The sequence below is a fragment of the Drosophila subobscura genome, chromosome E (genome assembly GCF_008121235.1).
Source record: "Drosophila subobscura isolate 14011-0131.10 chromosome E, UCBerk_Dsub_1.0, whole genome shotgun sequence".
Classification (NCBI taxonomy): Eukaryota; Metazoa; Arthropoda; class Insecta; order Diptera; family Drosophilidae; genus Drosophila; species Drosophila subobscura.
In genome coordinates this window covers 3,077,188-3,091,587 of record NC_048531.1, presented here as the reverse complement: position 1 = coordinate 3,091,587, position 14,400 = coordinate 3,077,188, and the positions used below count along the sequence as shown (strand labels likewise).

Genomic DNA, 14,400 nt, shown 5'->3' with positions numbered 1-14,400 from the left:
GACCCTAAGAGGGGGGCTACTCTTTAATTGGTGTTTTAGTATCAAGTTTTACTTTGAATATTGCTTTAATACAGTGCAAACCTTCGAAGGCGGATTTTAATTGTTTTGGTTTGAGATTACGAAGAATCGTCAGTAGCTGGAAATTACCTAATTACCACTGAATAACAGAGAAAAGAAATTCGGTTGTTCGACCATGTATTGGAAAACGAAAGCCATGAACTTCTGTAGACATTGCGGGACAAACATTGCTCCAAACTGCCTACTTCAAATCATTAAGACTTCTTCTTTATTTTATAAATTAGAAAATCAATTAAAGGTTTCCATCAGCAGTGGTAGTTAATTGCACATCTGAGAGCAGGGTTCCATATGCTTCATGCTTCCATTCCCCCCAATCCCCCTGTTTATCTACCAGAATTTGTAATCCTAAATATCAAAATATGCATCAAGTTTGCCATTGTAACCTATGAATCAGAATAAGTTCTACATAGAATCTGTTAAATAAAGTACAAAGACACGCGTACAGATTTATTTTCTCACGAATCATCAAATTAAACCTGACTCTAGGCAGTCTTCTCTTGCAGTGTTCCGTGTTGTTTAACAACTCTGCAGCATGCTAGTCTTGGCGGTGTAAGAGGCCAGGCCGCATTTGTAGCCGGGAATAAGGAAGGGATCAGTGTTGAAATAAAAGTAACTGGAGTTGGATTGGAAAGGTCACAGGGAAATTAAAACAATTGGGGTTTCGAATTTAATTCAAATCGATAGAGTATCAGGGTGTTGTGTGGTGATGTGTGTTTAAGGCGTTAGCCGCTTGGGATCGCGTGGGAACATGGAGGTCTTGCGAATGTTATCCAAGCCCAAGTACAACATGACGACGCGCTCCATGCCAATGCCACCGCCGGCATGTGGGGGGCAGCCATAGCGGAAGGATTCGATGTATGCCGCAATTTTTGTGGTATCTGAAACAAGAATTCAGTTTTAAGAGTGGCAGTTGGGGAACAACTTCAATTAAAGATACTAACCGATACCATGGTGCTTGGCACGCTCAATTAAGTACTCCGGATCGTGTATACGTTGTGCTCCAGACAGGATCTCCTCGCCACGCATAAACATGTCGTAGGAGTTGGAGTAAGTAGAGTTGCTGGGATCGGGCATGGTGTAGAAGGGGCGTATCGCCAGTGGGAACTTGTCCAGGATGTAAAAGTCAGTGTCGTATTTGGCCTTGACCAGACGACCCAGTAGCTTTTCATTTGGCGTTGACAAATCCTCCTCGTCGCCCGTCTCCACGCCAGCCTCGCGCAACATAGCCACACCCTCGGAGAACTGCAGTATCAATGGGGGCTCCAAGAACTTGAAGGCGTCCACCTTGTACTGCTGGCCCACAGACTCGATCTCACGGCTGTACTTGTCGCGCAATCCCTTGAAAATGGCTGTGAACGTGTTGCCAATTGTGTGGAGCACCTCGTGGTAGTGATACTTGAAGGCCATCTCCAAGTCGAGGCCCACAAACTCCGTCAAATGCCTGTGGGTGTTCGAGTCCTCTGCACGAAACACAGCGCCCACGGTGTACACCTTGTCAAAGTCAGCGGCAATGGCCATTTGCTTGTACAGCTGTGGCGACTGGGCCAGATACGCCGAATCCTTGAAATAGCTGACGGTGAACACATTGGCACCTCCTTCGCTGGCGGCCGAAATGATTTTCGGCGTGTGGATCTCGGTGAATCCCTGCTCGGTGAGAATATCACGGAACAGGCGGCAGACGCCAGCCTCCAGGCGGAATATGGCCTGATTGGCCGGCGTTCTCAGATCCAAGACACGATTATCCAGTCTAGTGTCCTGATTGACGCGAATATTGAGTCCCTCATCATCGGCGTTCTCTGGCCGCGAGGCATCCTCAATTTGCAACGGCAGCTGAGCCTTGGCCTGGGAAATTACAAATATTTGTTCGACAGACAGCTCCAGTGTTTGCTCCGTGCAAGATTCGATCTTGATGGGCACTGAGACTGCCTTGGCCTGGATATCGATGATGCTCTCCTTGGGAATACTGCAAAAAGATAATTGGGATTAGAAATCAATGATCATGATTGCTGTAATTCATTCGACTTACTTTCCCGCGAACTTCACCATCTGCTTGGAAATTATGTCGCCCACAGCCAGGATGCACTGCACTGTGCTGCTCTGCTGGCGCAGGATGAGGAAACATTGTTTGCCCTTGGATCGCGATGTGTGAACGCGTCCGCGTACCCAGAGCAATCCCTTTTCCACGTGGCTGCCCAGCTCGTGTACGGCCACGAAATTGCGCTCGGTGCGTTTGTCCTTCGATTGAATCATCTCGGAGAGGCCATAGCGGCCTGCGGCGGTGTCCACTGCGTTGTCGCCAGCTGCATTGTTAGCGGCAATAGCAGCCGCCGTCTCCGCCTTCAGCTCAGCTTTCTGTTGAGATAATGGTACACGAATTAGAGCTGTTATCGCCACCGCACACTCACGCCACGTCCGCAAAATGAACAAATTACCTTGGCTGCCTTGGCCAGCTTCTTGGCTCCCTTCTTGGAGACCTGCTCCCCACTTTCCACGTTCTCCTTGTCTTCGACCATGTTGGAATGCACACAAACGGCTGTAAAATAAAAGTTTATCGTTCGATACAGTACCACAAACAAACAGTCGTAAACCGCATAGATTCTGATAAGCAACAGGCGACTAGTGGAATGGGAACGCAGGCAGGGGGAGCGACGAGTTGCGTCACTATCTTTATAAATAGAAACTAGCCGATGAGATGTCCCATCTGCGAATTAACTGACAGAGGCTTCCGGCTCTTCCTCAATGCAGGTCAGCAACCCGATCCCCCACCTTCCCTTTCCATATGTCGCGAGTGCGGAGGCCCTTTGTCACAAGCGGCACCGCACGCACATAACCTAAACTGCAACGCTTCTGTTCGCTGAGACAATGCTCGGCATGATTCACCGCCACTTATTGATTATTTCCATTGTTTGAACAATTGCACTTAACTTACCAGCAAATTCTCGCCCTTTTAATACAGAAAACAAAATTTCAAGAGCGTCGTGGACGATTGCAGCATGCGAGTCAGCGTTGCCAATTTAGCTGTTTTCCCACTAGATCTAGCGTTTTTCAATTTCCTAATGAGCGATGAATTGTAAAATAGCGGATTGCGGGAATTATAGCTCTTTTCCAAGATATTTTGGGAGTCCCAGAGCTATACGTAGTGTTTAAACGCTTGTTCAAATTAATGTCAGATGATGACTGAGGTCAAATTACAGATTAATAAATTTAAATTAAAGAAGTAAAAAAAATTTAAAATGTTTTTTTAATAGTTGAGTGAAACTCTAAATTGTTAAGATAAATTAATGAAATAATTTTATACCAAATTGGTTTTGGGTTAAAATATGGCCGGCGCAACTATTTTTATTGGTAAATTTAGCATATGGTGTGCAAAAAACAATGACCAGAAATTAGAATCACGCAGGAACAAAATGGTTATAATATGCTAGATTCTGCTGCATTGTAAATCTAGCATTAATGCAAAACATAGCGTATTCTATGCTCATGCCAAGACAGAAACATATATAAGCCTTCGTTGTGTGCTTTTGAGAATACGAACAAAATACCGTTTGTAACATTAGTCTGGTTGAAGTACCAGAAGAATGCATAAGAAGATAGGGACCAAATCAGACTTACTAATGTTCAGCTGGAGAAGACGATATCATTATATAAATAATATTATAAAAATGTTCTGCCTCTTTCTAGCTGTTTTCATAGGCTAGTCTAACTTTCTTATTGTCCGAATTTTTGTCAACTCTGCACCCACCCAGTGTGGCCGCGGAATTATCGATAACATACACCGGCATTCCTTCAAGAATATACCAAAATAACCATCTCATTTTTTAAATATACCGTAATATACTGTAGTCTTAAATCATATTCGTCGATTTTGATGTTCTATTTGATATTACTAGCTTGCAAAGACTTTTAAAGGTGAAACAATAATTTAATCCGATTGAAGAATCGGTCACCTGCGCGTAAACGGTCAGGGAAATTCTTTGTCAAATCAGATCAGTGCTGCCAACGCTCTTGAGAAATTGAAAAACGCTTGATCTAGTTGGTAAAGAGCTAAACTGCCAACACTGCTCCCGATCTAAGGAAAATATCGATATATCTAACTATCTCTCGCCACCTAGAATACTGTACTATTTGTTTAGTGACACGGCTTTCCACCCCAATCGATAGGACTTACTCGATAGCTCGCCCACATCTCTATTTCGTGAATAATCCAGAAAAACAAAAAATTTGCTTGTGTGAGCGACTTTGTAAACAATCCTGAGGTAAATAATTATGTTAAAGTGTAAACATTTAATCTTGTTCTGTGGCATGCAGTTTAATAAGCAACTCCAATTGATTCTCAAGTGGTGTTCTTCCCCGGTATATTTGTGGATATGGTGAAAGAGTGAGTCACCGTTTTTCTGGCGTATACAAACAAACCGCTCGAGTAGTATGTATTATTGATGTGTGTACACTCCAGCTGCACCAATTTAATAGCAACGACTAGTTCAAAGCGAATGGTTTCAGCTGTGTGTATGTAGGTAAATTAATAAATGGCATCCCCTCTCGAGAGCAAAGTACTCCCACGCTCACGTACACACTCTGCTGAGGGCGCTGCACACGTCATTTTTGCCACAACAAATCCATAAAGCTACCAGGAAGAGCCGGAATTAATTGATAATTGAAGTTGCATGCCACAAGATGTGCGTTTGAAACAAAACGAAACTTTTACCCATTAATGAACCACATTTGGTTGCTAATTGAATTAGTGGCGCTGATGCATCAGCACTTATTTTATGTTATCACTTTCCCTTCCATCTCTGTTTCCAGGTAAATTCTCATCACACTAAGTGCTACGCAGCGACCTCAGCAATGCAAGGTGAGTGCCAAGGGGCAAAACTTGACTAACCGAACGTTTCTTGGGTCTACTTCACAGCAGCATCTTTTAGAGAGCTTTAGAGAGAAAGAAAGGCCGAGAGCAGTACCACAGTAACCACAGTGCAATGTCGTGGCAAAGTGTCCCTCAGTATCCCCAGTACCAAGGTCTATTTTTATTGCAAATTTATTTATCTAAATTAATTGCTTTTTTGGGTTATCGCATGCTTCTTTCTGTTCTTGTAACCCGTCTCCTTGTCTCCTCTCTCTTTGGAGGATTGCATCAAACGTAACCTGCTTCGCTGGTGCGATTTTCTCAGAGCAGCCAAACTCCAACACATTAAAAGTTGAATCATTGTCATGTCGTACTCTTTACATTAAGAACTTGTATATGTACTCCCTTATCATGGTTTGGTTGAATGTGTTTACTCTAGAGTCTAGAGAATTGTTGGATGCTTGCTATCGTTGTTCTCTCATTGCTGGGTAATGACTTGCCGCAGCCATCCGAAGCGAATCATTCCGATTTCACAGTTCTGGGTAGCGAATGCGAGTTCTTTTTTACTGTAGAATATTCACCATATGGGCCTTGTGGAATGCTCTAGAAGAAAATCTTTGGCAATTGAGCAGGAGAACAAAAGCTAAGTTCAAATGTCTTCAACAGATCCAAATCAGCAATACAACTACGGTGGCGGCTATCCACCGCAAGGAGGCTACGGCGGCGGAGGCTATCCGCCTCAAGGACCTCCTCCGCAAGGCGGTTATCCGCCCTATGCCCAGGGTGGTGCTCAACCCTATCCACAGGGACCGTATGGCCAACCCTATGGCCAGGGACCACCACCAGGTGGCTATGCACCGCAGCCGGGCTTCATTCAGCCACCACCTTCAGCGGGCGGCTATGGCGCCTACGACGATCCAGAGAGTCAGCCCAAAAACTTTTCCTTCGACGACCAGAGCATCCGTCGCGGTTTCATACGCAAAGTCTATTTGATTCTAATGGTAAGTGCAAACACGTTTTCATGTGTCTTTATTCTGTAATTCTCAATTTGTTCTTTCTCTTTTAGGGTCAGTTGTTGGTGACTTTCGGAGCAGTTGCCCTGTTCGTCTTTCACCAGGGAACTAGAAACTTCGCCGCCAAGAACATGTGGCTCTTCTGGGTGGCTCTTGGCGTAATGCTGGTCACCATGCTGAGTATGGCCTGTTGCGAAAGCGTTCGCCGCCAGACACCGACAAATTTCATCTTCTTGGGAATATTTACAATCGCTCAATCGTTCTTAATGGGCGTATCGGCCACTCGCTATGCCCCCACTGAGGTGAGTTTGTACCTGCCATGTTAATCCTTTGGCAGGCTTCTGATCGATTCTATTTTTGGTTTCAGGTACTCTTGGCTGTGGGTATAACGGCGGCTGTTTGTCTAGCCCTCACGCTCTTTGCGCTGCAAACCAAATACGACTTTACCATGATGGGCGGCATTCTGATTGCCTGCATGGTGGTATTCCTGATCTTTGGCATTGTGGCCATGTTCATGAAGGGAAAAATCATCACACTGGTGTACGCCTCATTCGGAGCGCTTCTGTTCTCCGTGTACCTCATCTACGATACGCAGCTGATGATGGGCGGCGATCACAAGTATTCAATCAGTCCCGAGGAATACATCTTCGCTGCTCTGAATCTCTATCTGGACATCATCAACATCTTCATGTACATTCTGACTATAATTGGAGCCTCGCGCGACTAAGGGCGACCGATTCAACGGGCAGACGATCTGCACATTTCCAAATGCATATTCTTCACAGTTTTAACCGGGTCTAGCTTTAGCCGGCTTATCGATATTGTTGTCGCATAATCTCATTCGCCTCTAACCTGTTCTGAATTTGAGAAACGAAGTGAAACGTCGGCAATCTGCAACTTAAAGATTACTCAACTCTATCTACCATCTATGTATATCTTCTCGTTGTGTTTGGCCAGTTCCAATTTCCTTAAATGTAGTTTGTAAGGTGAAGTGAATACAAAACTAATATTTTAATTTACTTTGTTTGTTATGTAATTCGTATTTAAGCTGGTTTCCGACATGCGTAAATAATTTTGAATGTCTTCAAATATTTCCCCTCAGCCTCTTCAGAGCATTATCGAAATTCAGTTGCGATGATAATTATTAAATACCAAATTGATATGCCATTCAAATAATAACAATAAATAGTCACGTATATACATATTTATATGAACATATACTATACCTACATATACATATACTATATATGCAACTCAGCTTGCAATTGTTAAATACGTTTAACTATGTAAAAAAACAAACCAACTACAGAATCCCGAACTGTAATTGTAAATCCAATACCGAACGATGTAAGCCCTGCAGCGACACAGAGTTTAAAGTCAACAATAAAGCGCGTCTATTTATTACAGTTGGCTTCTTGTGACCACAGAGAGCAGCCTTTGTAGGTCTTCCCCATCGTAGTTCAGCCTGGGGGGCATTGCCACCGCCACCAGTGGCATACAATATCGTCAGTATGCAGACGGCCAGCGTCGCTTGCGCACGGATTACCCAAAAAAAACAAAAAGAGGGGAAACTTTATCAAATAAAAGTACCTTTTCTTTATCATTTGTCGCGTTAGTTGGGTTGACTTTCTTATCAGAGTCACCACGATTGTGTGTGTGGGTGTCTGAGTGCCTTTTAAATTGTGTGTGCAACCGGGTCACCGCCACCTGCTTGCTGATCAGTAGTTCGAGTGATTTCCAACCAGTCGTAGCCGTAGTCGTAGTCACCGATATTGCCGCAATATATAAATAAAATGTATCACTACCAGCAAGGCAAGTACAGGATGGGGAGAAATGGAATGCTGATGGCAGCTGAGCCAAAAGAAGAATTGTGGCGAGAAAGTGTTCCCGATAAGATAATCGCCGATTGGCCGAGAGCTCTCTCTCTCCCTCTGATGGGAGACCAATAATTGTGTTGCATGGTCTCGTCTGTGATTCACCTACTGAGAGTGTGAGATATCGAACCTTTGCTGGGCCACAATCGGTTACTCAATGGCACACAATTGTGTGTTATCTGCATCCACTTCGGTTCGCTTCGGTGAGCTGTCGGTGTGTGCGAGTGAGAGTCGATTTGATAAGCGTCTAGGCTAATCTGCCAAGTGTCCGCCATATGGGATACCTTCTGGTAGGACAAACAGTTTAGACCATCGTCACACCTGCAAGCGGAAGAACTCACACGAAACGTAACTGCGGCGGCAGACACACAGAGAAAGAGAGCCCATAAATATACATAAATATATAACAATCCAGCAATGAGCACCCACTATCAATACGGTTAGTCATCGATGAATTAATTCCCAATTCCTTTGAACCTGTCTCCAACCATAGGCGACGAAACGGGCGCCTACACAGATGGGGAGGCCGACAAGACGTTCGACTTCGATGACCAGAGCATCAGGAAAGGCTTCATCAGGAAGGTGTACCTCATTCTGATGGTAAGTGAGCCAGCAGCAGCAGCAGCTAATCAACAGCAGATATCACATCAGCTATGATCTATTCTACTTCCCAGGCACAACTGCTGATCACGTTCGGTTTTGTCAGCGTATTCACCTTCTCAAAGGCCACACAAGAATGGGTCCAGAAGAACCCTTACCTCGTTTGGATCGCTCTGGTGAGTATAGCTGCCACACACTATCCTTTGTGGATATAGCATCTCTGCTCTTCTTTATTCCAGGCCGTTCTTATTGTGACGATGATCTGCATGGCATGCTGCGAGAGCGTTCGCCGGAAAACGCCGATCAACTTTATATTTTTATTCCTGTTCACGATCGCAGAATCCTTCCTGCTGGGCATGGTGGCCGGCCAGTATGAGGCCAATGAGGTGCTGATGGCTGTTGGAATTACGGCAGCAGTGACCCTGGGTCTTACCCTCTTTGCATTGCAAACCAAGTGGGACTTTACGATGTGCGGCGGTGTGCTGGTGTGCTGCCTGGTGGTCTTCATCATCTTTGGCATCATTGCCATCTTCATTCCGGGCCAGGTGATCCAAATGGTGTACGCCTCGCTGGGTGCCCTGCTCTTCTCCGTGTATCTGGTGTACGACACGCAGCTGATGCTGGGCGGCAACCACAAGTACTCAATCAGTCCCGAGGAGTACATCTTCGCGGCCCTCAACCTCTACCTGGACATTGTCAATATCTTTATGTACATTCTGACCATCATCGGATTGGCCCGCAAGTAGGCGCATCCGTGTTTGAGGCAGTTCCCGTTCCAGTTCTAGAAATATGTAATTTAATTTTATGCACCCTATACGAAGAAATACAAATTTGACTAGCAGACCACCATGCCCGAGTGATCGCTTTGGTGGGATTTTGCAGTGTGGATCGGTGCATCTGTGTCCGCAAATCTCGAACCTTGTCCACGCCGCGGTGTCCAATTAATTAAAACACATGAAAGGCCGTAATGTAATTATGTTCAATCAGCCCCTGTGGCGATTGCAGCGCATCGTCAATTCCTGGCCTGGAAGTGGGAAGTGGGCAAGGTCCCCGGCGGCATCAGTGTTCGTTAGTTGTGCGCGCGCTTGGCTCGGATGCAGACGACATGGACTTCGATGAGGTACTTAAGGAGGTGGGATCTTTCGGCCTCTACCAGAAAGTCATTATATGCTCGGTGCTACTGCCGGCTGCCCTGCCCTGCGCCTTTCACGCCTACAGGTAAACGCCTGCTCGTCTTTGGTTGCACTCATGCTAATCCTTTGGCGTGACCTTGCAGTCAGCTATTCATCGCGGCCACACCACAGCACTGGTGTCGAGTGCCAGAGCTGGAGCCATGGACCCAGGACTATGAGCAGTTGGTGAAGAATCTGAGCATACCGCGGAACCGTCACGGTGCCTACGCCGAGTGCTCCATGTATGCCCGCAACTACAGCGACATCGTCCGTTACCTGGAGTACCGACCGCCCTTTGATCTGATCAGGCAAGAGGCTGAAGATCTGCTCAAGCTGCAGCCGGAGTCTGCGCGTATAGTGCCCTGCCAGCATGGCTGGCACTACGACAAGTCCATTTACTCCAGCACAGTGGTCCAAGAGGTGGGTACAACGATCTTCTCTGTTTCTCTCTGACTTCCTCCGATTACAGTGGAATTTGGTGTGCGACAGAAGCTACCTGGTGACCCTGGCGTTGGTCATCTTCGGTGTGGGTGGACTGCTGGGAAACTACGTGTTCGGTTATCTGGTGGATATGTGGGGCCGGCGACCCTCTTTCTACGCTTACCTGTTGCTGGAGATTGCCGCCTGTGCGGCAAGTGCCTTTGCCTGGAACTTCTCCGTTTGGCTGTCGCTTCGCTTTGTGGTGGGGCTGACAGTGCCGGCCATTCTGGCGAGTCCCTACGTCCTGGCCATTGAACTGGTGGGCCCCGATCGTCGCGTCTTTTGCACAATCGTCTCGAACATCGCCTACTCGTTGGGGCTGGTCGTCCTGGCAGGCGTCATCTACATTGTGCGAGACTGGCGGGAGCTCAGTCTGGCCGTGTCCATGCCCCTGCTGATGCTCTTCTCCTGCTTCTTTCTGCTGCCCGAGTCTCCACGCTGGCTGATGGCCGTGGGGCAGACGAAGCGAGCGACCAAGATACTCAAAGTAATGGCACGCGTGAACGGAGTGCGCATCACCAAAGACTTCGTGGAGCGCCTGCAGCACCGCCTTGTGACAACGAAGGCCGCAGAGACGTCGGCCACCACGCACTATGGGATCTTGGATCTATTTCGAGGCACCAACATGCGCCGCAAGACCCTGATAATCACATTGATCTGGTTCGCAAACACCAGCGTGTATGTCGGTCTTAGCTACTACGCCCCTGCATTGGGCGGCGACGAGATATGGAACTTCTTCTTGGCCGGGGCCGTGGAGCTGCCCACGTATCTGCTCCTCTGGCCAGGACTCAGCTATTTCGGACGTCGCTGGATCCTCTTCATTTCGATGCTCGTGGGCGGAGTGGCCTGCGTGGCCACATTCCTCTTTCCGAAAATCACCCTGCTGCTGTACTGCGTCGGAAAGATGGGCATCAGCTCGTCCTTTGTGGTGCTGCCGCTGTTGGCCTCCGAGCTGTATCCCACGGTGGTGCGGGGCCTGGGCATGAGCTTCAGCTCTGTGGTAGCCATGATCGGGCCCATTGTCATTCCGATTATCAATCACATGGTGAGTGTCCGGACCGTGTCCAGATGCCAATCTGTCCTCCATCCCGTTTTGTCTCGTTGCAGGGCCAGCAAATGCTGGCGTTACCGCTGATTGTGATGGGGGCGCTTCTTATTGTTGGCGGTTTTGCCAGCCTTCTGCTGCCAGAGACTCGAAACAGGAATCTTCCCCAGACTCTGGAGGAGGGGGAGGCGGTACCACTCAGTGTCTTGCTATGCTGCTGCGTGGAGAGCGCCAACAAGAAGAGTCGCCCCGGAAATCGTCCCAGGGTGATCCCCGAGGCTGCTGCCGCCGCGGTGTATCATCGAGTGGAGAGTCGCAGCTCTGGTCCTGCTAGCTGCAAGGTTGTCTGCAGTATTTGCAAGAAGGAAATGCGCACATTGTAATTAGTTTAATCTCTGACAAACATTAAATTAAAATAATTGAGAGGTTCTTTCAAATTCAACAACTTAGTGCTGCCAGATACATTTTCTTGTTAAAAATGGCAGCCCTACGTTTGCAGAGTTGCCGGACTTACATTGATAATTCCAATAAAACCGGCCGCAAAGTGACCGTGCAGGGTGAAAATACCAATAAACTCAACAAAATACCGCCCAGTTTGCGAAAAAATTATTTCTTTATTGCAGCTTAAATTAAATTAATTTAATTATCTTATATAAATTTAGCTATTAAACTATTTACCCCTTTCAGACTTGATGCTTCCATACATATATTTGAACATTTGCATTAACCTTTGCTCTGTACATGTGTTTTAATGGGTCGAAACTGATAAGAAACCCAACCGCAAAACTTTCCCGGCAAACAGCCTATCAGCAAACCGCTGATGTTGCGAATCGCAACCTTTTAAAGCATTTATAATTCGAGCTGCGGCCGTGACTCATGACTGAAATTTTAAACAAATCGCACACATACTAATCCCAGAAAAATCATGCCTCATACGCAGGCAAACATGGCCATTTACTTTGCATTTTGGTGTATTATTATGTTATTATGAGAAACATGGCCTGGTCATAGGCATTATTTAATTATTTAAACGGTCTATGTTCAGTTCTTGCGACCACAAACAGCTGCAGACTCAGTTTAAAGCCAGAATCTCAATGTCAACAAGTTTAGACTGCCGCGTGCTTTTTGCTTCCCCCTTACCAAAAGGCGTTGCTACGCATACACACACACGCGCGCACACCAATACAGATTATGCAAGAAAAAAATAGAAACGCCAAAAATAAAATGTCCAGAAATATAAATTGTTCTTTCCAGTTCTTTTAATGTATGTATGATGGTCTAAAAAATACGTTTACAAATTAGAAAAAAGTTTTCAACAATTTTGGTTCAAGTTCGTTTTAGCTTTGATAGGGACTCTCGTGTTTACATGAGTTTGTGATGCCGGGTGGGGGGATACATCATCATTGGGGCTGGGATTTGAATTTCGAATAGAAAGCAGGTTAAGTATGAGCCAATGCTATTAATAAGTATATATTCATCCTCCTACTCTCTGTCCCTCCGACCAACCTGGCAATGACTTGTTCTGGAGTGTTTGTGTTGTCCCCTAAAATCACTTTTCAAGTTTGAATATCTCCTCAAAATCGTATAAACTGTATGTGTGTGTTTCTTGTGGGGGAGGCGGTGGAAACAATACGAGACGGCGGCGTTGCGGATGGGATGTGTGTCTGTGTGTTTTGTTTTTCGTACTTCGTATAGAAGGAAACGTGCTTTAATCGCATTGGAAAATACATTTTACGGTTGTACATTTCGTTTCCCGCTACACGACGAGTAGTTCTAAGATTGAAAGTTCCCTTATTATATTAGATATAATTATTATATTTAACGTGTTGTGTTAGCGCTCGCTAGGATGCCTTTTATTTGTATTTAGTTTAGTGTAGCATGACCCCCGAAATAGAAAAAAAGAGACCGGGCGCGCGGCGCATCCAGTGACAAACCACATGCCAGCAGTCCTACTCCCATTCCCCACACAGCTATCCAGAGGGGAGAAGAGGATCCGCTTGACGGTGTGTTCTGTATGCCAGCCGCTGGCCCCTTCTTTCCTTCTGTCGTCCTATGTTTTGTATGTGTGTGTGGATTGTTGTTTAAAGTGTATGTGTGTGTATCTACGCCTCAACATCGTTGACTTGTTAGGCCGAGGCCGCCACTTCACCCGCCTTCTCGTCAGCCTTGGCACCGGCAATAGCCACCTCCTCGAAGTTCTCGACCAGATCGGGCACATCATCGTCACCGGCATCCGCTCCAGCAGCGCCGACAGCACCACCGGCGGCGCTCTTGTTGGCGATTTCCGTGGCCAGCTTCTTCAGCTGATTGATGTCCTGGGGACCCAGTTGTGTGAGGATGCCGGGGACCATCTCGGTGATCGTCTTGTTCTCACCGTGTCCAGTGATGGCGAACGTGTTGGTTGGCAGCGAAGCCTGTGCCTTGGGGTTGTTGAAGTGGATGACGGTGCCGTCATTCTTGATGATGTTCACCTCCTCAATGCCGGGAATGGTATTCACCGACAGCTTCTTCAAAGACGACTGCAACTTCTTGTCGTCGGTTGCGGGGGTGGAGTGCACAATCTTCTTCTTACGACGGGGGGTGCCCTTGCCGCCAATGCGCACCTGCGCTTGCAACTTCTTAAGCTTCTCCGGATTCATCTGCACACACGAAAAGTTCAATGTTTATAGATTAGTCTACGCCGTTTTTCACGCCGATTCCAATTCACTGCTATATTTACTTTGCTTTTTACTCAAATTTACACAGAGCTATGCCCGAAAACACGTGCGCCCAGTGGATGTCAAAGTCAAAAGAAAATCGCCATGATAAAATTGACACGGAGTGTGACAGACCTCTAGCAATATACCACAATATACCAGCTTTCAAAATATACCGACGACAAATATAGTGGTTTTTATTAATAAAAAGAGGACAATATCGTATATTCCATTCTTTAAGATCATTACTTCCTTTCTTTCTAAGTATTAATAAATAAAACAGTGTATTCCTTTACATGAGATGGTCATAATAATATAAAAACGCTAGTTATTGTAATATACCAAAATATACAAATGGAGTATTAATTTAACCATTAACCCACTTGTCCCCTCTTTTTAAACAGGTGAAAAAGTTGAGTTAAGCAGCGGAAGAATATATTGCTTGTAATTTGTAAATCACCACAACTGCGCTTAAATTATTCGAGACTAATTTTCGTGGAATATACATTGAATAAAAGTCCCATTAAGAAAATTATTTAAGATTTATGGTATATTTACGGTATATTTTAAAAACTAGAAGGTATATATATTTGATCAAT

At 45.9% G+C, this 14,400-nt stretch overlaps 5 protein-coding genes across 11 annotated transcripts; 3 read left to right on the top strand and 2 right to left on the bottom strand.

Moving 5' to 3' along the window:
- Positions 1-497: 497 nt before the first annotated feature.
- LOC117891010 (aspartate--tRNA ligase, cytoplasmic) lies at positions 498-3,122 on the bottom strand. Of its 2 annotated transcripts, none has more exons than XM_034796167.1 (5): positions 3,008-3,122; positions 2,511-2,611; positions 2,105-2,430; positions 1,020-2,041; positions 498-956 (listed from the first exon to the last, which is right to left on the bottom strand). In XM_034796167.1, exons 2-5 carry the CDS (start codon positions 2,589-2,591, stop codon positions 793-795), a joined length of 1,593 nt encoding a protein of 530 aa, XP_034652058.1. In that variant the 5' UTR covers positions 2,592-2,611; positions 3,008-3,122; the 3' UTR covers positions 498-792. The 2 variants fall into 2 exon arrangements, with proteins under 2 accessions (XP_034652058.1, XP_034652057.1); XM_034796166.1 differs by lacking the exon at positions 3,008-3,122 and adding an exon at positions 2,845-2,951.
- Positions 3,123-4,237: 1,115 nt separating this feature from the next.
- LOC117890071 (protein lifeguard 1) lies at positions 4,238-7,338 on the top strand. Of its 4 annotated transcripts, none has more exons than XM_034794713.1 (5): positions 4,238-4,334; positions 4,882-4,930; positions 5,588-5,922; positions 5,988-6,236; positions 6,302-7,338. In XM_034794713.1, the coding sequence occupies exons 2-5, from the start codon at positions 4,924-4,926 to the stop codon at positions 6,659-6,661; spliced, it is 951 nt and encodes a 316-aa protein (XP_034650604.1). In that variant the 5' UTR covers positions 4,238-4,334; positions 4,882-4,923; the 3' UTR covers positions 6,662-7,338. The 4 variants fall into 4 exon arrangements, with proteins under 4 accessions (XP_034650604.1, XP_034650602.1, XP_034650605.1 ...); XM_034794711.1 differs by lacking the exon at positions 4,882-4,930 and adding an exon at positions 4,988-5,094 and having other exon boundaries at positions 4,260-4,334; XM_034794714.1 differs by lacking the exon at positions 4,238-4,334 and adding an exon at positions 4,488-4,501.
- Positions 7,339-7,533: 195 nt separating this feature from the next.
- Positions 7,534-9,255, top strand: LOC117890072 (protein lifeguard 1). Of its 3 annotated transcripts, none has more exons than XM_034794716.1 (4): positions 7,534-7,746; positions 8,302-8,408; positions 8,483-8,584; positions 8,648-9,255. In XM_034794716.1, exons 1-4 carry the CDS (start codon positions 7,728-7,730, stop codon positions 9,152-9,154), a joined length of 735 nt encoding a protein of 244 aa, XP_034650607.1. In that variant the 5' UTR covers positions 7,534-7,727; the 3' UTR covers positions 9,155-9,255. The 3 variants fall into 3 exon arrangements, with proteins under 3 accessions (XP_034650607.1, XP_034650606.1, XP_034650608.1); XM_034794715.1 differs by lacking the exon at positions 7,534-7,746 and adding an exon at positions 8,062-8,247; XM_034794717.1 differs by lacking the exon at positions 7,534-7,746 and adding an exon at positions 8,064-8,247 and having other exon boundaries at positions 8,326-8,408.
- Positions 9,256-9,465: 210 nt separating this feature from the next.
- LOC117890070 (beta-alanine transporter) lies at positions 9,466-11,525 on the top strand. Its single transcript, XM_034794710.1, has 4 exons — positions 9,466-9,626; positions 9,685-10,000; positions 10,050-11,105; positions 11,168-11,525. The coding sequence occupies exons 1-4, from the start codon at positions 9,514-9,516 to the stop codon at positions 11,486-11,488; spliced, it is 1,806 nt and encodes a 601-aa protein (XP_034650601.1). The 5' UTR covers positions 9,466-9,513; the 3' UTR covers positions 11,489-11,525.
- Positions 11,526-12,759: 1,234 nt separating this feature from the next.
- On the bottom strand, positions 12,760-13,963 carry LOC117890860 (transcription factor BTF3 homolog 4). The gene is made up of 2 exons (XM_034795947.1): positions 13,825-13,963; positions 12,760-13,744 (listed from the first exon to the last, which is right to left on the bottom strand). Exon 2 carries the CDS (start codon positions 13,742-13,744, stop codon positions 13,232-13,234), a length of 513 nt encoding a protein of 170 aa, XP_034651838.1. The 5' UTR covers positions 13,825-13,963; the 3' UTR covers positions 12,760-13,231.
- Positions 13,964-14,400: the final 437 nt, after the last annotated feature.